General features: G+C 45.7%; 1 protein-coding gene across 1 annotated transcript in view; it reads left to right on the top strand.

Annotated features, from left to right (window-relative positions):
• Positions 1 to 23,510, top strand: part of cntnap2a (contactin associated protein 2a) — a 233,628-nt gene that overhangs the window by 4,400 nt on the left and 205,718 nt on the right. Inside the window, exons 3-6 of the mRNA XM_076291413.1 lie at positions 4,129 to 4,322; positions 16,238 to 16,385; positions 19,648 to 19,851; positions 20,817 to 21,001. Of these exons, the coding sequence (XP_076147528.1) occupies positions 4,129 to 4,322; positions 16,238 to 16,385; positions 19,648 to 19,851; positions 20,817 to 21,001 (731 nt within the window). The remainder of the gene's footprint in view (positions 1 to 4,128; positions 4,323 to 16,237; positions 16,386 to 19,647; positions 19,852 to 20,816; positions 21,002 to 23,510) is intronic.

Below are 23,510 nucleotides of genomic sequence, written 5' to 3'. Positions count from 1 at the left end.
CATTTACTCATAAGCTATTCTTCAACCCAGAGTATTCAACATTAGTATGCAGTCTTTAACCCAGAGTATTCAACATTAGTATGCAGTCTTTGGTGCAGAGTATTCAACATTAGTATGCAGTCTTTGGCGCAGAGTATTCAACATTAGTATGCAGTCTTTGGCGCAGAGTATTCAACATTAGTATGCCGTCTTTGGCGCAGAGTATTCAACATTAGTATGCAGTCTTTGGCGCAGAGTATTCAACATTAGTATGCAGTCTTTGGCGCAGAGTATTCAACATTAGTATGCAGTCTTTGGCGCAGAGTATTCAACATTAGTATGCAGTCTTTGGCCCAGAGTATTCAACATTAGTATGCAGTCTTTGGCGGTATGCAGTCTTTGGCGCAGAGTATTCAACATTAGTATGCAGTCTTTGGCGCAGAGTATTCAACATTAGTATGCCGTCTTTGGCGCAGAGTATTCAACATTAGTATGCAGTCTTTGGCGCAGAGTATTCAACATTAGTATGCAGTCTTTGGCGCAGATAATGAAGTTAGTTCTGAGAGCTGCCCGAGTACAGCCAACCATGAGAAAAACATTGTCCAGCCTGTGGCGGCCTGAGAGAGACGGAGAGAGAGAGAGAGACGGAGAGAGAGAGAGACCAAACTCCGTAGCCCCGGAGAGAGAGAGAGAGACGGAGAGAGAGAGAGACCAAACTCCGTAGCCCCGGAGAGAGAGAGAGAGACGGAGAGAGAGAGAGAGACCAAACTCCGTAGCCCCGGAGAGAGAGAGAGAGACGGAGAGAGAGAGACCAAACTCCGTAGCCCCGGAGAGAGAGAGAGAGACGGAGAGAGAGAGAGAGACCAAACTCCGTAGCCCCGGAGAGAGAGAGAGAGACGGAGAGAGAGAGAGACCAAACTCCGTAGCCCCGGAGAGAGAGAGAGAGACGGAGAGAGAGAGAGAGACGGAGAGAGAGAGAGACCAAACTCCGTAGCCCCGGCTTTCAATTTCAGCGGGGCGGACCATCTATTTAGCGCCAGCTCATCTGTGAGAGCGGAGAGAGGGATGATGGGTACGGAGGGAGGGAGAGAGTGATGAGAAGAGAGATGATGGGGAGGGAGGGAGGGAGGGAGGGAGAGAGAAACGATAGAGATGGGGAGAGGTCATCTGTGAGAGTGGGAGCCCCGGCCGTGAGCTCGCAGAGGCAGGAAAGGTCAAATCCCTCTTGAGCGGAAAGCTGTTTGTCCTGCACAGCTGGAGGGAGGCCGAGGTGTGAGAGGGGTGAGCCCTCCACTGCTCACTTTGGCAAGGAGGAGAGAGGGATGATGGGTACAGAGGGAGGGAGAGAGTGATGAGAAGAGAGATGATGGGGAGGGAGGGAGGGAGAGAGAAACAATAGAGAGATGGGGAGAGGGAGAAAGTAAGGAAGAGAGGGGTGACAGGGAGGAAGAGAAGGACAGAGAAACGAGAGAACGATGGGGCAGGGGGAGAGAGGGAGAAAGGGAGAAATGTGCATAGACAAGCCAGTAGGAAGCTAATGAGTGTGAGAGAGAGAGAGAGAGAGAGAGAGAGAGAGAGAGAGAGTAGGGGAGCAGTTGAGGTGGCTGAAGGTGGCGGAGGGATGGAGGGAGGATGGAGGGAGGGAGTGCAGGCAGGCGGGCTGCTGGTGGTGTTTGGGTGGAGAGGTGTTGACGATGGGCCTGCTGTGGCGAGGGAGAGTGAGCGCTTCATCCTATAACGGGGGGAGGGGTGCGGCGGAATACCAATGTGCCCAAGCATGAGATTGGAGTGCTAATAAGCGACATGTGGGCAGTGATCCTTGCAGTTCATTTTCTTTTCTCCTCTCTCTCTCTCTCTCCCTCCAAATACTCCTCAGGAATCTGCAGCAATTATCCCTGTCCCCAGACACACACACACACACACACACACTCCGTCCCCCCTCACAGGACAGTGGAGTTTACAGTACAACCCCTCTATTATACACACACCCCACCCAATTCATTTATTGAAGGTCCCATTTTCCTTTCCCCATCTAAAGTGTGAATGACTTTCAATCATTCATGAGTTGCCTTTTTCATTTCCTATCACGTTGTGCATTACATTAAAACACCAATTACCATCCTCTGTAGTCTTCACTGACATTTACATTAGCAACGTTGCTAACTAGAACTAAATTATGTAACGTTTGACTTGTTTCCTGTTAACTTTTTTCTGTTTTTTTCCCCTCTGCTGAGCGTTTTTGCATGCCGAGGAGCGTGCGTCCAGACTGAGGAGGAATAAAAGACTCTTTGTGCTTAGGCCAGAGAGATCTAGTATTGTTTGATGCACTTGGCACCCTCATTAGTTGCTCCGTGTCAAGCCTTTGGTAGCTCCGCGCTCCTCAAGTAGTTGAAAGCATCATGTTCCCCTTTAGTCTTCTTTTTTCAGACGTCTTCCTTTGAGTCAGAGGCACAGCATACCAATGCACTTAAGCTAATTCAGCCGCTCGCGCAGGAATTATACAGTCCAGGGCCACGGCCTACTGTGTGCTAGACGTGTGGGTAATCATGGCAGGTTTCACATCATGACGTCTGGGGAAGGTGCGGGTGAAAAGTGAAATATGTCATATTGCATTCAGGGGAACAAAAATCCACTTTGCTTTTTGGCGGGGCTTTCGAGGGAAAGTCTCCTCTGATCTTCAGGTTAAAAGGCAGAGGGGGGGGGGGGGGGCTCATGAAAGAGAGATGAACATGAAAAGAGAACCTGGCAGGAAACCGAAATGGCGGAGAAGTTTCTCATTTGTTTCTCCAATTACCGGCACTGTCCAAAAGTTAACATCGTCGTCCTTTGGAGAATCCAACTCCGAGTACATTGGGGTATGCGCACGGTATTAATGATGTCTTCAGCTGTCAGTGGCTGTTAAACTCAGAGGGACTTTTCTCTAAAATAGCAGTGGTACCGTTTAACAAGCACAGCCCGAAACCGCGTCCTCTGGACTGACCCGTGGTGTGTCCGTTTCATGCTGGGGTTAGCGCGCTAATCAGGGGCTGTCTGGGATCAGATCGCACTGGAGAGTACGGCGAGTAAGACAGGGTCTGTGCTGTCATGGATCTTGCTCTGAGGTCCTGTGTGTGTGTGTGTGTGTGTGTGTGTGTGTGTCATGGCCTGTATCTCCGGAATGTCCTTCCTGTGCCCTTCCCCTTCTGGCTTGGCTTATCGTCTTTGAACATCTGCCTCTGTAGCAGGTGGCTGACGGACGAAGGCCTGTCCCTCGGCTCGACCGCTGCTCCTTTCCCACTGCCACCAGGTTCAATTCCAACCGGTCAGCCACTCGGCACTCTTCTGTCCGTCGTCGTTTAACGTGCTGTTGTTCGCTTTTTTCTTTCTTTTTTCTTCTCTCCCACTGGGCAAACAAGGCAAAGTCAAACGTCTGATTTGTCCCCCCCCCCCAATCCCCAGTCCATTTTATCTCTGCTTGCCGAGCTGTTTAAGACAGAATGCGTGTCTCTCTCTAAGATAACATCGCATCATCACAACAGTCTCTTCAGGTTGAATTGAGAACTATTGACTTTTCAATGATATTCCCTGTTTATCAAGTCTGACCGACGCAAAGACTAATGACCAAATAACTGGATCAGATATTGAATTGTTCTGCTGATTCTTCCTGTCCTTATCTCTCCGCCCCCTCGGCCTACACACCTCCCATCCTGATTGGTTGTCATAGTATGGTTGTGTGGCGAACTGTAAATGAACAAAACAAATCGGCCAAAGTTATTTTTTATCAGCACAGATTATTTTTTATTTTATGGCTTTCCTGCTGTAAGCCAGAATGTGCGTCTCCTCTGAGAAAAGTCTATTGGCACGAGTCCTTGAAAGGCTTCTGGTCGAAGGACACTTCACAGCCACTTTTCAAATGGAAGCCCCAGTTTAACAGAACCCTGACTGTAAGCATGACAATGCTATTTTTCAACCATTATGCTATTTATGAGCAGTTGGCTTGGCAAGGTTGACTTTCAGTCATCACTTTCAGGAGTGTGTTGCGGTGCGGAGTGTGTTGCGGTGGATATTTGTCACAGTCCTCGCTGCAGTCACCCACTATTCAAAGAAACATGAGGCACAATGTACTGGCGTTGAAGCCCTGGCGCTAACACTGTGTTCTCATTCTTCCAGGGGCCGGCGGTTGGTCCCCACTCGACAGCGATCATTACCAGTGGCTCCAGGTGGACCTCGGGATCAGAAGACAGGTGACCTCAGTGGCCACCCAGGGCAGGTACAGCAGCTCGGACTGGACCACGCGCTACAGACTCCTCTACAGCGACACAGGCCGCAACTGGAAACCATACCACCAAGATGGAAACATATGGGTCAGTCTCTCTCTCTCTCTCTTTCTCAAATGAAATCATACCACCAAGATGGAAACATATGGGTCAGTCTCTCTCTCTCTCTTTCTTTCTCAAATCAAATCATGCTTCATTGGCATGAATGAATCAAGTAATTTATGCCAGAGCTTGATATGGTAAACTGTTGAATTTATATTCATGTTGTGTAAAGTATTCAGGGACAAATGGGGTGAAAAGAACAATAATAACCTCAGCTCTATATATCTACCTATCTATCTATCTATCTATCTATCTATCTATATATCTATCTATTTATCCTCTCTTTTACAAATAGTGGATATGATGAAAAGATGAGATTGAATTCAAATGACATTGTAATTATTTTCAGCTCACTCAGTTACTGCTTGTTGCCACAAATGTAGTGATTGTGAGCGAATCAGGGGCTGTGATAGAGGTTGTTCTGCAGTGGTGCGTAATCATCTGCTGGGGCAGAATGGTCATTGCCACTTACTAATAAGGTGTGACATTTCGTTTCACCTTTCATTGACTCTGGCTTTCAGCAGCACGTCAGGTTTGAGACGAAAATAAACCATATGCCAGGAGATCCAGAAATGCTTTTCTCAGTTACAAGACCTGTTTTTAAATACAGCAACATTCGGTTGCTGCCAGTATGGTGCAGAAAATTGGTAATATCACAGAAAATTCCCCTGCAGAGACATATAATTATTAGTCAATATGTCAAAAGCTAACAAACCATCCCAAGTATGTGTTGAAAGAAAGGAATACATTTAATGATTCTATATGGCTTTTGCACTCTTTACATTTCACAAATGAAGTGTGTGGTTTGAGTGAAATGCTCTCATCAGATAAAACTCATTTAGCTTTGCTTCCAGTGTGTGGATCAACACAAACACACTTTTTTTTTTTTTTAAGCTAGGCAAAGCACTCATGCCCCGACGGATCAAAGCGCTGCTGGCCAAATGAGCTATGGAGAGAAAGAAGGCTTTCAAAAGACACTTTCTCTCTCTGGTTCATCTGTGTGTGGAGGGGTTCAAACACACTCTCTCTCTACTGCATCTATGTGTGTGTGGGCTTCCCCACCCACTTGTTTGATTGTCATCAGGGGCCTTATTCAAACCTCCCTTAATGAACCCATGATGATGTGAGTCACAGCACGAACGCACACACACACAAACACATACGCATGCACGCGCACACACACACACACACACACACACACACAAACACAAACACACGCGCACACACACACACACTTTCTTTTCCCCCTCGAGGAGCCTAGGAGGTGGTTATGATGGCGCAGGGTAAATGAGGACTGAAGCTTTCAAGCCTCTGAAGGCAAAACTAATTCAGTTTGTAAAAAACCTCACAGCCCTATTTCAATAAATCACACACATTTAGGTGTGTGCTTCAGCTCCGTGAAAGGAACGGGCAAGAGACCTGCAGAGGGAGGAAGGATGCTGTGGTCCCCTCCGTCCTGCAAGAGACCTGCAGAGGGAGGAAGGATGCTGTGGTCCCCTCAATCCTGCAAGGGCAAGAGACCTGCAGTTGCTCACCCCAGCAGAGGGGCTCCCTGACTGGCCCACGCGTTTCAGATAGTGCAAGCCTGGTTTCAGATAGTGCAAGCCTGGTTTCAGATAGTGCAAGCCTGGTTTCAGGGTCTGGTTTCAGATAGTGCAAGCCTGGTTTCAGCTAGTGCAAGCCTGGTTAAGGCTTGTCTTGCTAAGCCAGCAACTGTGGACGGGAAAGGTTGACGGTGCAATTAACAAAAAGCTGTCGATAGGCAAGAGATTGTCTAAGTGTGTATGCATTTTTTAAAAGGTTGCTGTTATTACTGAAACATGCATTGACATAAAGGCTTACCAAAACATACTGTACACTCATAATAAACATGCAGACATGCACAATTATATCATCTCTCTCTCTCTTTCTCTCTCACACACATACACACATATACATTATATATAGGACTGTATATATATACACACACACACACATATCTTGCATTCCTAGCTGTGTGTTGCTTGCCATAGCTATGTATACTACCCTTTTCTATGGGAGCATCATGCATCTGGAGTCTCTCAGGCAGTTGTAGTCGTCAGTTTGATTTGTCCCGGCTCTGGAATATGGCCATTTAGCCAGCGTCTGTGCAGCCCGTCCTGATCAAACACACACACACACACACACACACACACACACACACACACAGCGTCTGTGCAGCACCTCCTGTCCCCTCTAACCGTTTGCACTGGCTGTTTCCCTCTGAGTGCCGTGTGATATGATAAATGGGGCTGTGTGTGTGTGTGTGTGTGTGTGTGTGTGTGTGTGTGAGACTCATGCCTCCTCACTCACTGCACACTGTGTATTCAGAACAGCGGTCTGCCGGATGTCAGTTTCCTTTCTGTGCTGGCCATGTCAAACTCAATCTGACGGGCACTTTTGTTGTGGCTCTCCCTCCCGTCTGTGTCACTTAAATGAGTCATTTAGCAGATTGTGTGAATTTATGGATTATTTATAAAACACACTTAGTGTTGCTGCAGCTGGACTGGTTAAACAGGTTGCCGAATGCATATCCAGAAGGCATTTCACTACATGTTCAACAGATGAAATTCACCTTCTTAGGGAGTACCTTCAACTCTGGCTGCTATTGCAGTTCTTCTTGAAATTTCAATAGAGAGAGAGAGAGAAGGAGAGGGAGAGAGAGAGAGACAGAGAGAGAGAGAGAAAGGGAGAGAGAGTGAGAGAAGGAGAGAGAGTGAGAGAAGGAGAGAGAGATAGAGGGAGAGAGAGAGAGAGAAAGGGAGAGAGAGTGAGAGAAGGAGAGAGAGTGAGAGAGAAGGGGAGAGAGAGAGAGAGAAAGGGAGAGAGAGTGAGAGAAGGAGAGAGAGTGAGAGAGAAGGGGAGAGAGAGAGAAGGAGAGAGAGAGAGAGAGAGATCATTGCCAGATCACTTGCAGTGTTTGGGGACAGGACCGTTCATCTTGATTATTAGATATAATGCATAATTGAACGTAAGGGAGGAAGGGAACCTGCTGTGATCCTGCTCATAATCAGGTAATGAATTCATCTCACATGTCTCTGATCCCACCAACTTTGAATGCCTTTTTGATAAAGAGGAACTTCCAGACTGTGCTTTCAATATAATACCCATCGTCCAAGATGACCTCAATAAGATCAGCAAAGCCCTGGACTCTGCAGTCCCTGCCAATGAGTCCAGTCCGGGAGACGTGTAATGCGCAGGTCACTATGCGCAATGATAATCCCACAAGCATCTCCATACTGTTTAATTAAAGGGGACATTTTTAACATAGAGCCCTGTTGCTCAGTAGGGAAAAAAAATCTCAATCTCAATCTCAATCTCGATAACTTTAACTATCCTGCTAGTGGCTAGTGCAGCCAGATGGGGGGGTATGATTATTTAAACTGTGTTTGTGCCTCTTAACAGACTCCATCAATAGGACTCTATATGTTGAACATGGCCGGAGTTCCCCTTTAATGGTACACCTTTTATTTCATGCAAACACAGCTTTTTCTGCACAGCATAGTCACACCAAACCACAGGTCTTGACTCTCTATAGTCCACTAAAATTACTTTTTCCACTGGCATCATAGCTACTCTATTCAGAGGTTTCCCACTGGAGTACTCAAGAGGTAGATCAATCTCATCATTGCTTTATGTAAGATGACTGAGGACACAGATGAGACGTGCGCAGATGAGACGTGCACAGATGAGACCTGCACAGAGAGCTGCTATGTACCACACTACGTGCTAAACCTGCACAGATGAGACCTGCACAGATGAGAGCTGCTATGTACCACACTACGTGCTAAACCTGCACAGATGAGACGTGCGCAGATGAGACCTGCACAGATGAGACGTGCGCAGATGAGACGTGCACAGATGAGAGCTGCTATGTACCACACTACGTGCTAAACCTGCACAGATGAGACGTGTACAGATGAGACGTGCACAGATGAGAGCTGCACAGATGAGACCTGCACAGATGAGACCTGCACAGATGAGAGCTGCGCCACACTATGTGCTAAAGCTGCCTTAGGGCTTCAGAGTGGACTACAGCATGTGGCAACAGCAACGTGTTTATCTTCTCCCACTGCTGCCATCTTAAGGGGACATCCCCCCTTTTCTATTGCATTGATGGGGCTGGACACACAAACACACACACACACACACACACACACACACACACACACACACACACACACACATATATATCATTCCTGTATGCTTAGGGAAGGAAAAAGAAAAGAACTGTGGAAAGTGCTCTAAGAAATTGCATTACAAATTTACATTTCCATGAAAAAAAAAAAACATGGAAATTCAGTGTCCCATTTTCAGACATTTTAAACATCATTTAACATGCTACAGGATGAAACATCAGTGTGTTGCTTCTCTATACAGCACTAATTAAATCCCATTGTGGTGTGTTTCCTGGGTTCATTTGGACGAAATGAATATGGAGCATAAAGAGAAACGGCATAATGAAACCGGGGGAAGCTAGACTGATGACAGGTGTCTCCGGCTCGTGACCTGTGTCTGGCGACGTGTCCGTGGGCGGAATACTTATCTGCCGAGTGCAGGGGGAATGTAGAATATTCCCTCGCAAACGTAATATCCTGCACATACTGTATATCCCTGTTTGATTGGAAGGGAGGGGTGCGTACCAACAGCCAGATCCATCTGCCGCGCGTTGCCCCCCACTGTGACTGGGTGAGGGGGTATCGTGACTAATGTAGAATTTATTACTATCAAAATCTCGGGGTTGGAACCCCTAGAGACCTGACATTTCCCTTCAATTCAGATGCTGCCTGCCGACAGTACTTGTGTAAGGTATCATACGCACCACGATTGGAGCCTGTTTCTGTAGTATGTATGTTTAGTCTTCCACAAGCTTTATGCCAGTAGATTTTTTATGATATCGTAAGGAAATATACTTCCCTGTTTTGTTATCACTGAGGCACCTTCACATAATGTGGCTGGAGTTGTTTTGGCAGGGGGAGGTGAAGGAGTTGTTTTGGCAGGGGGAGGTGAAGGAGTTGTTTTGGCAGGGGGAGGTGAAGGAGTTGTTTTGGCAGGGGGAGGTGGGCAACTGGAAGTACCTTTCTTGAAAATGTGATTTCGATGGGCTACTTGCAACCCTCATAGCACGTCCCTTGTCTCTCCCTCATATCTTTGCCATCGGCGAGTGTGTACACACACACACACACACAGACACGCACGCACGCACGCACACACACGCGCGCACGCACGCACGCACGCACGCACGCACGCACACACACACACACACTGGCGAAAAGAGAAAAGAACGCCCTTCTGTGATTAATGCGGGAAAGCATGCAAACACAAAGTGCCACGTTACTCCTCCTGCTGAGAGTTCAGTGGAGACCCTGAGGATATTTTCCTTGTAGCTGGGTCTGTGTGATTCTCTCTCTTATAACCGTCCGGCATCTATTGTCTTTGTTAGTCTGTGTCAATGACAATGTCTTATATGTGAAGCGCTTTGGGTTGCACTCTGTGCATGTTAAATGCGCTATACAAATAAATCTGACTTGACTTGACTTGACATAACAAGGGGGATCAGGTGTGTGTGTGTGTGTGTGTGTGTGTGTGTGTGTGTGTGTGTGTGTGTGTGTTTTACTATGGTCCTTGTAGGCATTTGATGTTCCTGTCTTAGAATTCACATTAAGACCCTCTCTCTAACCCGACGGGAGGGTGTGTTAGCTACAGTATGAAAGTCAGAAGGTGGATCATTCTGAATAATACATGAGTGTTGTTAAAATAATTTCTGTACAACTATTGTAATGAGTTAGACGTCACTTTAGCTCACGGCACGCTGGGTTGACACTAAGATAATGGAACACAAACACTTCTTGATTTTGAAGCGGCCCCTAGCTTGGGCTTTGAAGAAATCAATTTGCACCCCCACAGAACTAGTCTGATTCTGGCTTGGTCTTTTACAGCAGTCCAAGCATTTTTCACACAGACTATCTTAAACACTTTTCATATTCTACCAGACAGCGCACTGATGGAATGTCTGTCACTTCAAGAAAGTGGTTATTACTTATTTTCATTTTAGATAACACCAGTCGTTTCTTTTATTTCTCTATTCCAAGATTCAACTCCTAATTAGATAGCACGCCCATCAAAGGGAAATGAGCAGTTCATGTGTTTATTCCCGCTGGGATGTTTGAGTTCATTTAGAGACACTCAAAAGAGTTCCTACAAAGTTACTGATCAGCTCAACTGCAGTAGACTGTGTTGTGTAAGTTACTGATGAGCTTACAGTAGACTGTGTTGTGTAAGTTACTGATGAGTTTACAGTAGACTGTGTTGTGTAAGTTACTGATCAGTAGACTGTGTTGTGTAAGTTACTGATGAGTTTACAAGACTGTGTTGTGTAAGTTACTGATCAGTAGACTGTGTTGTGTAAGTTACTGATCAGTAGACTGTGTTGAGTAAGTTACAGATGAGTTTGCAGTAGACTGTGTTGTGTAAGTTACTGATCAGTAGACTGTGTTGTGTAAGTTACTGATGAGTTTACAGTAGACTGTGTTGTGTAAGTTACTGATCAGTAGACTGTGTTGTGTAAGTTACTGATGAGCTCAACTACAGTGTTGTGTAAGGTCTGGTCACATGCATTCTCTGCTGGTCCAAATATAGCAGCCATTTGAAATGGCCTCTACCTTTTTCTTTCTGAAAAGCTGTGATTTGAAGTCGCTCTCAGCAAACAGTACAACAGCTCTCTCTCTCCCTCCCTCCCTCTCTCTCTGTCTCTATGAATTTGGTATGCGTGTTGAATAGCCACACCCCTGTGTAGTCCATTGTTAAAAGATGTAACAGCCGCCTCCCAAAACCTCCTCCTGAGTTTATTGGCACCTGAGACGGGTAGCAGAGGAGCCCTATGTCTGTCACACACACACATGTGCAGTCCACACCACGCTGTCTTCCACCACACACACACACGTGCAGTATGCACCATGCTGTCTTCCACCACACACACACACACGTGCAGTCTGCACCACGCTGTCTTCAACCACACACACACACACATGTGCAGTCTGCACCACGCTGTCTTCAACCAGACACACACACATGTGCAGTCCACACCACGCTGTCTTCCAGCACCAATAGACACACACACATGTGCAGTCCGCACCAGACTGTCTTCAACCAGACACACACACATGTGCAGTCCACACCACGCTGTCTTCCACCACACACACACACATGTGCAGTCTGCACCACACTGTCTTCACCACACACACACATGTGCAGTCCACACCATGCTGTCTTCCAGCACCAATAGACACACACACGTGCAGTCCACACCACGCTGTCTTCAACCACACACACACACACATGTGCAGTCTGCACCACACTGTCTTCAACCACACACACACATGTGCAGTCCACACCATGCTGTCTTCAACCACACACACACATGTGCAGTCCGCACCATGCTGTCTTCAACCACACACACACATGTGCAGTCCGCACCACACTGTCGTCCAGCACCAGGCACAAGCCACTCTGGGTGAAGGAGAAGCTGTCTCAGTATCACCCCTAATCAGTGACCCGCAGCAAGGGGAAGGGAAGGCCGGTGCCAGGCTCTGTACCTACAAAGATAACGGCCTCTTAAATAGCTGGGCCAGGCTCTGGCTTTTATACTCTTGGCAGTGTAATATGTCCTCCCAGTCTCCTGCCTACTGTTTTTAAACTCAAGGCCATGAGTGGGCAGAGATGCCATTAAAAAAAAAGCCTGCTGGTGTCATCGCTGGACAGCCTAAAATATATATTGCTTTATGTTCCTCTACTTTACAAATATGCATTCAGAGTTTACCTATGGAGCTGTGTTTCTTCAGCTATGGCGACAGATGAAAGTAATAAAGGCTTGGTCATGAAGATCTTATAAGAAATTACATTTATTCTTTAAACCTTATTGAATTATACAACTGTAGATATAGGCCTCCTTGTTGCATGTTACACATGGTCATTGTCACGGTGGAAATCGTGAAGAAAGATCATAAAGAAAGATTCTGTTTATGCAGAGAAGCATAATTCTGGAGGTTGGACATGAAGCAAATGATGGCATAGTGTCAACTAAATCTGCATTCTGATATGGTTGCTTTCAAAATCTACTGTAGCAGCAGAAATTGTAAATGTGCAAAGCAGCAAATAATCTATGAGATGCAGAAAACATCCGTAGCAGCTTCAGCTGTTCGGAGTAATTTCATGTCAGTGTCCACCAAGGCGATGCAGTCTTCCTTTATGGTTTGCTCACCAATAATCTTCAGTAGATAATAAGATGGCAGCTCATTTCTCCACGACTCAAATCTGTGTGAAGCCAGAAAATACTGAAGACTTATTTTTCACTAGAGTGACGAAGGAGCTGTAGCAGGCGTTTTATTCTCTGGCCGCGCAGACATGGCGGACAGAATCTCAAATCCTCAGGGAGCATTGTCTTGTTTTCGCTTTAACTGAGGAGGAGGAGAAAAAAATGGAAGTCCTTGGCAGACTCTTCCACCGGCCTGCATAATGTAAATCAATAGATGTTATTGTTTATCTGTCATAAGGACTCCCGTGTTGTTAGACCTGGAGAAGGACTGCCTGGAAAGGATTCAGGGTTATTGAAGTCCACATTAATTTGAGCTTTCAAGAGAAAAGATCCTCATTATGTATGAACTTTCAATGACAAATGTCTCACTCTGAGTAGCCCTGATCTCACGTTAGCATTTACAGTCTCTGATGGGCACCATCATTGCTTAATTAGTCATTCTTAGCATTTGGAGATGTCTCTGTTCTCCCTTGACTTTGAACTTTGGAGGTGTTTTGTTTAAGACGGCAATATGGTACACTCACCTTCTAAAGCAGTCAGAATTCCCTGAGGCTTTCCAAAGCTATTAAGCGACTCACAGCAGTCTCCTGAAGCCTTGTCGCAGAAGTGACAATAGCATTAATTAAACCATGGGAAACCAATAAAGGTGGAACGTCCGATAGTTACAGCTGACTTGACACCTGAACTTATACTGAGCTGTTAATGGAAGTGCTGCTATCTCAGTTTAGCTTTTGTGTATAAAATTGTCAAGGTGATTGGTTAAGCAACACGACTAACAGCTAAGCCCTCAGGGTGCGTTCACATTTGGCCAACTAATTACACACTTGCTGACTGTTTAAGGCCTGCTGAGCGACGAGTGAGAGAGAATTGAGTTCCTCCCCACTTCTTAGAATGGAACTCAACTCATATGCAGAGTTGTGATGGGAGAGCAGTTGGTGGAGTGACGTGAGATAACAGCGTTGAAGTACAATGCAGCAATAACTCGGCAAGAACAAGGAATTTCCTTTTAGCTGGGAGGGTATAAGGGGAATAAAATGAGGTTGGTAATACCGTATATATATACTCTTTATGGAACTGTAGTTCCATACAAAACCGGTCACCTGAAACCGTCAGCCTAATGTAGACTTTTTTTCCCTTCTGCTCCTCAAAGGCAACCACTCTAAAAATACATCTATTAAAAGGTCATCATGTCAAAGCAGGGGAAATGGTCTGATGGTCCCAAGCTACTGACCACCGAGGCCCTCGCAGTAAGCTGTTGGGCAAACACTCGGCCCACACAGAGGAGCTCACGCTAGCGATTGTTCCCCTTCAAAAAGCTCCCAGGTTATCGTAGAAGGTGCGACTCCTTCCCCAGTCGTTTGCTTACCGTGGCTGTAATCCGCGTGGTTTTGGTCTCCAAAGCACTGCTTATCTGCCATGCCACACACCACACACCTCCTCGCCTCGCTCCCTCGGCCCCCTCCGCACTGCTGAGTGAAGTGGGAAGAAAGCAACCCCCCCCCCCCCCCCCCCCCCGCGTTTGACGAGTGACCGGCTCGACCCCGTGGGCTAGGGATCGGCGGACTGATCTCAGCATCTGGCCTCTTCTTACGTCCCCCTTTGGTCCGGGTGCCCAGCGGCTTCAGAGGAGCACTGGACTCTACTACACCCCTGCATGTGCCCTACTTGAGCTTCACACACAGAGGGAATCCGAGTGTTGACTTTTGGTGGAAGAGAAGAGGAGAAAGGGAAACAGATAAGGCAGTGATGGGAGCGTGTGTGTGTGTGAGAGTGTGTGTAAGAGAGTGTGTGTGTGTGTGTGTGTGAGAGATAGGAGATTGGGTCTGGCAAAGAAGGGGCTTAGATTTTTGGATTTTTACTTCATGAAGCCGGGCAGGAGTGTAAGTGTGTGTGTGTGTTTAAAGCAGCGTTTCTCAAACTGTGGGTCGCGACCCACTACTGGGTCGCGGAGACATGCCAGGTGGGGCGCGAACTGACGTGAAAAACAGGAGTTTTTTTTTAATTTGTAGCCTAGGCCCAGGTAGCACCCGATGCGCAATGGACGCACTGTGTTATTCATAGGGAAGCGCTCGTGTCATGGTAGCTTAGTTAGTCCCGACCTACATGAGATTTTGAATGTTGTTGTGAGAGTGATGAATTTCATCAAAACCCGGCGCTTAAAAGCGCGTATATTCTCCGCATTTTGCGAAGAGATGGTAGCTGACCAAAAGGCTGTACTGTTTCACAGCGAGGCAAGGTGGCTTTCCCGAGGTAAAGTGCTGTCGCGCGTGTTTGAGCTCCGAGTCGCCTCTTCTAGGAGGAGCGCATGTTTGAATCTGCAATCTTAGCGATATATTTGATATATCTTAGCGATACATGAGTTAAATGTCCAGTTACAAGGCAAAGACAAGCACCTACCTCACCTAGCTAAAATAAGATTACTGCATTCACCAAAAAAACGTATATGGGACAGGCGCCTCGATCGTTCTGAGCGAAATCGCTGAAACGTCTAATGTGTTAAACAGTAGGCCTACATCACATCCCTGCAAAGTTTATTTGAAAAATATTTCCCAACCAGCAGTACTCAGTATGACTGGATTATGGATCCATTTAATGCAGCATGTTGGTATTTCATTGAATATATTGTACAATGCTGTAAAATGGCCTATGCTTCCTAAATATGTTGCTGGAAAACAGTAATATATGTGTTATTATGTATTTATTTATTTATTATTATATCTGCAGCACCAGCTGATTTTAACTCTTTTGAAGGGGATATTTAGAACTTGTCATTATTTCAATAAATTTGACAATTTTAAGCTTGACCTACCACTTTCTTAGAGCGATGAGGGACAGGTGGGGCTCGAGAATGCCCCCTTGATCAAAGTGGGGAATGAAAGAAAACGTTTGAGAACCACTGCTCTAAGGAGTGACTCAGAAAGTCACACAGACAACTGTCTCACTCTCAAGACACTAACTTATAGCTGTCTCACTCCCAGGGTACTAAGCTACACAATAACATAATGGGAATTTGTTGTCTCATTGGTTCCTTATACCTTATATAGGAAAGCTAACAGCTTTCTATAAGGATCTAGTTTGTTAACTACCACAGTCACGAGTTGGGTCGCGATAGTCTGTCATTTTTCAAAAGTGGGTCCCCAGAAAAAAAGTTTGAGAAACACTGGTTTAAAGTAACTGTAAGCAGTGCTAGCTTGCTATGTTCAATCAGGAGCCATCAGAGGAGTTTGTCCCTCCCTTCTCCCTTCAGAGTGCTGGTTGCTGATTACAGAGCCCAAGGGACTCACAGAGACAAGCACTTCTTTTCAGTGACAGCCATCCCGATGTAAACACAATTTGCCTTAAGTATTGTGAAAAATATTGCTTACAATAACTGTATGTTTATGAAAAAGGAAGTACAGTTCAAATTTCAGCAAAGTACTGCCACAAAACTGCAGAAGGGCAGTGATTGGGAGTGACATACTGTATTTTAGTCTCGGAGTTGATCGATATCTGTATATTTTAGACTCGGAGTTGATCGATATCTGTGTATGCGATGAGCAGTAATACGATCACCATTTTCTTTTTCTAGGCATTCACGGGAAACTCCAACACAGAGAGTGTGGTCCGCCATGACCTGCAGCACGCCATTGTGGCTCGCTACGTCCGCTTCGTGCCCCTGGACTGGAGCGTGGAGGGACGCATCGGCCTGCGGATCGAGATCTACGGCTGTGCTTACTGTGAGTAGCCTACGAATCTCCCAGGCAGAGTATATGCCTTTATGTGAGTGACTGACATCTGTTTAAAAATAATCAAGTTTGTGTTTGTGATGGAAGCTCTTTCACACTCATGTGTGTGAAATTGAACGACTGCAATGTTATAATTCTAATTTCTTTGAGCAGATGTGAGACCACAGTTTATCTCAATTCCAAAGCTCAGCTCAGTGCAAATTATCACTAAAATATAGAGGATAGTTCTACTGATATGAAAACTTGTAGGCTTTGTGGAGGCACAAAAAGTGACTTGGTCTCCATGTGAATATAAATGACATTTAGAAGGTTAGCTGTGTGTCAGGGTCACATTTATTTCATTTGAGATTACATCTGGGCTCATATCCGTTCCCAAACATTTCCTCAGAGAGATTAATTAAGATGAAATTGCATACAAGAAGCGACAACACACCCTGCTTTCACTAAGGGAGTGGAACCTTGACAAATCCATCACACTCATCTTATTAAGTGTTGTTAAATCCATTTTGATAACAAATTTCAATTAAATGTAGCATAAATTAGGCATATGAGTGGCATGTGGGATCTTCTCTCCACAGTAATGCAATTTTCCATCGTATAGATTCCCTTCTTATCACAGCCTGACCAATGTGGAAGGCGAGATGTGCTTTCAGATAGCTCGCATGCTATCGCATAGAGTTTTACAAATGTCAGTTTGGTGTTTCCCTGAAGCATCTTTCTGTTTACATCAAAGCAGGCCTGCAATACATTTCTTTTCAGACATGTACCGAAAAGCAATATTGCAGCGGAACACACCACTTCTAGCGTCGACTCTTGAGAAAGCAAGCGGGTGAACAAAACTGACTTGTGACTATTTCCAAATGTTTGCGTTGTATGACAGATATGGATGAAACCTGCGTGCGTGTCTGTGATTCGTATCATTCCTGTCTTCCTGCTCGGGAGAGCCCAGGGATGTGGGCGATAATTTTCTTGTCGTGAGGGAGCGCCTCATCCCTATTCAGAAGGCCGTGGAAAGGCCCTCACAATTCTCCACATACAGCCGATCTGTGACATTGATAAAGATGGACTGCCGTCAACAACTGGATTCAAAAATAGAAAAAAATAAAGCCTCAACTCTCTCTCTCTCTCTCTCTCTCTCTCTCTCTCTCTCTCTCTCTTCTCTGTCTGTCTCATATCTCATCAGTGCAAAAAAATAAGAGGGAAAGAAACTCCATTTTCCTTTCTTTTCAGACTGCATTTTCTTCTCTCTCTGAAAGTCCTTGAGGAGTCCTTGCAGAGGGGGAATAAACAAGTAAATAAATAAATACATAAATATGGTGTGTGTGTGTGTGTGTGTGTGTGTGTGTGTGTGTGTGTGTGTGTGTGTGTGTGTGTGTGTGTGTGTGGAATAAAATAGACACAGTCCTCTTGGTCAGTGAAAGTATGAAAAGGAAGAGAAACACCGGTGAGCGATAAGCGAGCACAAGCAGCAGGGAGACAGGACTGCCTGACCTCGTTGATCGGGGAGGATGGATGATCGCACTTTTGATCCGACTAAAGGAGATACTCGTCACAGCACAGTGTGTGTGTGTGTGTGTGTGTGGCTGGGTGGGGGGTGTATTTGCACAGGGAGCATGTTGCCTGCACCCCCCCCCCCCCCCATGCAGTCCAACATTATCAGAGGAGTCATTTGTCGTTGGGTTGCAGATTGAACCTCCTCGGCAGTTCCACTGCTCTGCTTTTGCTAGTCGTGTTAGATTGAGAAGAAATGAAGGCCTGAACATTGCACTAGCAAAACCTCTCAGTAGTTTGGTCTGTCTGTTCTTTATAGACAGCTATTTGAAATATGTTCCAGAGATGGTATTTAAAACCTAAAGATAGAAGAAATCAAACACAAAACAAGATTTTTTTTTATTATTTACATTTGATATTGCACAGAACTTTTTTTATGAGCTTGGGGTTGACAACAGTCAATGTTGCTGGTTCCTTCTGCTATTTGTGGAAACATATTAATCTTTTCTCCTGAGTAGTATATTGACATTTTGAGTCAGCCCTCTATGGAAAAAAAGAAAACTTTACTTGAATTTGGATTCCCTGGTTTGATTGGCATATGTGATACGATCTAGGAAAACCTTTCCCATGGTGCACTCAGAAATCCTTGATTTTTGCTCCGTTTCAACCCTCTCTGGCGAAATTTCACCAACTTAACATTCTGATACCAACATTCTGGACACTGTCCCCTAACAAAATCCTGTATACCATCCTCCCAAAATCTTGGATGTTGCTAGGATCGTATCAGAATCATAAGTTGGTCAAATTTCACCATGTGAAGGGTTTTGATAATTACCATTATAATTAACTTAGCTTGGCTGCAGAGAATAAATCCCCATGGTAACTTATGTGCCATCTCTTTTGTGAAACCAAGTCAAGGCTAAATTCATCCAGGATAACCAAAAAATCCCAGCTTAATCCCTTATCTAGGTTTTGTGCAATGCCCCTCAGAAAGCCCTAGCCACAACGTCCATGTTTTGTTCTTTCATGGTGTGTGTTGTATACCTAATCACCATTTTCTATTTCTATTAGGCCTTCCACAGCAGCCACTTTATTCTTTGTCATCTAAATCAGAAGATGTGATGAGATGAGATGTATTGTTATATACTAACAGATTCATGATATTTTATTGCTTCAAAACAGCTATAATGTTCAGATTATCCAAATGTGAATTCTGACCTTGAACTTAACAGGACCAACACCATACTGATACCAACACCACAGGACTAAATTGAGGGCCAGGGTATAAAGAGGCTATAAAACTTTTATGTGAACATAAGGCTTAGCCTACACGTATCAATCAGTGCTGAGACAGGGGTCAACATTCGCCTGCCACCCTGTAAGCAAGAGGGCTTTGTCAGCAGGTGGGCATGGGCTGCAATTTCCCCCCCACCACACTGTAGTTTATCAAGGCCCTCCAGCTGCAGTTTATCTGGGAATTGAACCGCACTTTACAGAGAGCAATCTTGCGCCCAGTCACTCAACTCATCATTTACCTAAAATGGGCATGACACCCAATCGCCTGTGAGCCCCACATCAACTGCACCCCACATACCCCCCCCCACCCCCCCCCACCATGGCTCCTCGACCTCTCAGCCCACCGCTGCATCATCTTCTTCCTCTTCTCTCTCTCTCTCTCTCTCTCTCTCTCTCTCTCTCTCTCACTCTCTCTCTCTCTCGCTCGCTCTCTCTCTCATTCCCTGCTGCATCCTCTCTTCCTCAGGGTCGGATGTGATTAACTTTGACGGCCAGGGGGTGATCTCATACCGCTTCAAGATGAAGAAGATGAAGATCCTGAAGGACGTGATCTCCCTGAAGTTCAAGACGTCGGAGAGCGAGGGCGTTATCCTGCACGGCGAGGGGCAGCAGGGAGACTACATCACCCTGGAGCTGCGGAGGGCCAGACTGCTGCTGCAGATAAACCTGGGTCAGCCGGACTCCCTCCAGGGCCATCTACACACGCACACACGCACGTGCACACACGCATGTGCACGCACGCACACACACAAGCACACACACACACACACACACAAGCACACACACACACATACACACATGCTCTCAAATACACATACACACACACACACACACACACACACACACACATACACATACACGCACACACACACACACACACACGCACACACGCACGAGCACGCACGCACACACACAAGCACACACACACACACACACACACACACACACACCATTACTGGCCGTGTCAGGCAGGGCTGTCAGGGAAGGGATGATGGGCTGGCCTGATATGTTCTTCCTGAGTCCCCCGGAGGCTGTCTGGAGTCAGACGCTGGTGTGGCAGTTGGGGGTGTTTGGGGGGGTCACGGTGTGTTGTGGGGTCGGTGTGGCAGTTGGGGGTGTTTGGGGGGGTCATGGTATGTTGTGGGGTCGGTGTGTCGGGTGGTATGAATTTCTCAAGAGATGATAGTGAAGGTTGGGTTGATCATCAGTAACCGCATATAACCTTATTTTCCTGATGAACTACTGTGTGTGTGTGTGTGTGTGTGTGTGTGTGTGTGTGTGTGTGTGTATGTGTGTGTGGATAAACATGAAAGCAAAGCCAGAGTTTCAGAGGGTAATGCTCAGCCTCACCTGAATATATCCTAGTGTGCCAAAGCTACCTTGCCACAAGCAAGTGTCATATCCACTATATATTGTTTTTTAATGATATGAAGGCCGTCTATTTCATTGAGGAAAAATATTAATAGTTTGCCCATTTTCTGGACACATCCGACTTGTACTGCTAAAATATGAATTTCACACTTTTCATTTGTTTTCACTAGGGAGAGCTTGCCCCACATCAACATTACAATTCTCTTTTAGCTCTCTGAGGTGGCGAGGCAATAACTCCTTGTTATTGCACTGTCTGGACAACAGGTAGCAATCAGTATGGCTCGATCCTTGGACACACGTCGGTGACGAGTGGGAGTCTCCTGGACGACCACCACTGGCACTCTGTGGTGATTGAGCGCTACCGGAGGAATGTGAATTTCACGCTGGACCAGCATACGCAACACTTCCGCACCAACGGGGAGTTTGACCACCTCGACCTGGACTACGAGGTAAAAAGTACTCTTGGGAGGTGTCAGGGCCACACTGCTGTCAAACATCACCTCCGGCTAGCTTCGCAAACACACACTCTGACTGACAGAACACTGACCGTGGGCAGAGATCCCATAACACCAAAATAAAAACCCGACTGAGAAAACCAGGAGAAAAACAACCATTTGATGAATACTGACCAAGGGAAGCATAATGTTGCCTTTTCTAATCATGCTATTCTATTTGTATTTGTATTCCTTGCACTACATTTTCCTACATTCCACGTTAGGAAATTAAATACTATTGTGAATAAAATAATATTTCCCAGTTATGCCGTCATTGTAGCATGTCCATATACAGTCACCATATGAACTATATTATCCACCCCTCTTTCAGCTCCAAATGAGGTCGTTAATTAGTTCTCAACTTTTAGAAACAATACAGGGGTCATTGTAAAGTATTAGACTAAGCCTATACAAGTCACGGCTCTATTCTCAGAGCCATTGTTCCCATGCAAGATTTTCTGTCACAATTAACTGTAAAACACTTGGGATTGTGTCCCATGCCCGCATGTGTTGATACCACGGAAATAACATCTCCCTCCTAACACTGTCTAATCCTTTGCAGTAATTTCTTGTGGGACGTTAACATGATCAAGCCGCTGAAATGAATACAAATGGTTTATTTGGACAGGACCCGTAGTAAGAGAGTTGGGCTTTGAAGAGGCTGCAGGACGCGTAGTGAGAGAGTTGGGCTTTGAAGAGGCTGCAGGACCCGTAGTGAGAGAGTTGGGCTTTGAAGAGGCTGCAGGACGCGTAGTGAGAGAGTTGGGCTTTGAAGAGGCTGCAGGACGCGTAGTGAGAGAGTTGGGCTTTGAAGAGGCTGCAGGACCCGTAGTGAGAGAGTTGGGCTTTGAAGAGGCTGCAGGACGCGTAGTGAGAGAGTTGGGCTTTGAAGAGGCTGCAGGACGCGTAGTGAGAGAGTTGGGCTTTGAAGAGGCTGCAGGACGCGTAGTGAGAGAGTTGGGCTTTGAAGAGGCTGCAGGAAGTGGAGTGAAAAGGAGAAGATGTTGATACATCATAAATAAGCTCACCATTAAATACTCTAAGATAGTAATGCACTAATGATGTTGATACATCATAAATAAGCTCACCATTAAATACTCTTAAGATAGTAATGCACTAATGTGGTCAAAGATTAATGGAGCCCAGTTAAACTCCATCTGTTGATCTGATTGGTCTATAAATAGGTCCATCAGAGTTCCACTTTTGAACCACTTATCTGCACTGCCTCTGAACCTGGAACCACTTTAGCCAAACAACAAGCTCATTGACTTTGTTAGATGCATTTTGATAGTTCAAGTGGATGATTAAATACTGGTGTGTCTTTGGATTCATGGTATGTCTGCAGAAACTCAGTCTTCAGTCAGTCTTCTGCATTCTGTGCTGTGGAATTTCAAACCTGATACTTTGAGGCTAGCCTGAGTTCATAACAAGGCTAGACAGACAGACATCTAGGCGCAACATCCAGAGATGCAGACACACACATAGAGATAGACCTAGGGGCTGTTTGAATAATCGTTTCCAAAGGTCACTGAAGGAATATTAAAGCATTGTCCAGTGCATTTGACGAGATGCGGTGCTCCTACAAGATATCTATTCCAGAAGAGTACTGCTAAGAGCCGAAAAGATTATGAAGGAATCTCATCCTAACAATGGATTATTCCTACCGCTGAAATCAAGAAGACGCCTATGTAGTGACAAAGCCAGAACTGAGAGACTCAGGAGAAGTTTTTATCCCCAGGCCATCCGAACTCTGAACTCACACTATACTGACTTTGCAGACATTCACTGCTCAGCACTCTCAAACATTTCCCAACTGACTTTCTCCAACTTTTGCACATCTCTATAGAACTTTTTATTTTATTATTATATTTTATTATTATAAAAATATATATATTTTTATATTTATTATTTTTTCATTCTCATTTAATTCACCGATTGGGTTAAATGCAGACCCCTCACGGGATCAAAAAAGTATATATACTTATACTTATATACACAGTCACTGATCCACCCCCCTCCAGCCCACACACACATCTTCACTGTCATCACTCACATACATCATACATACAGTACTCTGCTTGCAATAGTAAGTCCCTTCACCATACTAGCAGTACACTGCCCCCCCCCTCTCCCCTACATATACAGCACATTATTTCATCAGGAAGCTTCTCCACTGCCCCCCCCCCCCCCCAATACACAGCACATTGTCAACACACACACCAAGACCCCTGGCAGTTGGGTTAGCCCCTTGAGCTGTGGATCTGCCCAAGGTTTCTTCCTTGGTAAGGGAGTTTTTCCTTGCCCCTGTTGCTTTTGGTGTCCCCCCAATCCCAATCCTCCCCACCTTTCTTATGCAGCCCTTGCCACTTAATCTACTAAACCCCTCTTCTACTACACCCCCCCCCCCCCCATAAATGCACAAATAGGCTGACACCAGACATAATTTCACTGCATTTCTTACATC

Source organism: Alosa pseudoharengus, unplaced genomic scaffold (genome assembly GCF_046254945.1).
Source record: "Alosa pseudoharengus isolate Yale_2024_CS ecotype anadromous, Long Island Sound unplaced genomic scaffold, YU_APseudo_1.1 YU_APseudo_1.1_scf_18, whole genome shotgun sequence".
Classification (NCBI taxonomy): Eukaryota; Metazoa; Chordata; class Actinopteri; order Clupeiformes; family Clupeidae; genus Alosa; species Alosa pseudoharengus.
Note: the sequence above shows the minus strand (reverse complement) of the source record. Positions and strands in the feature narration are given on the sequence as shown.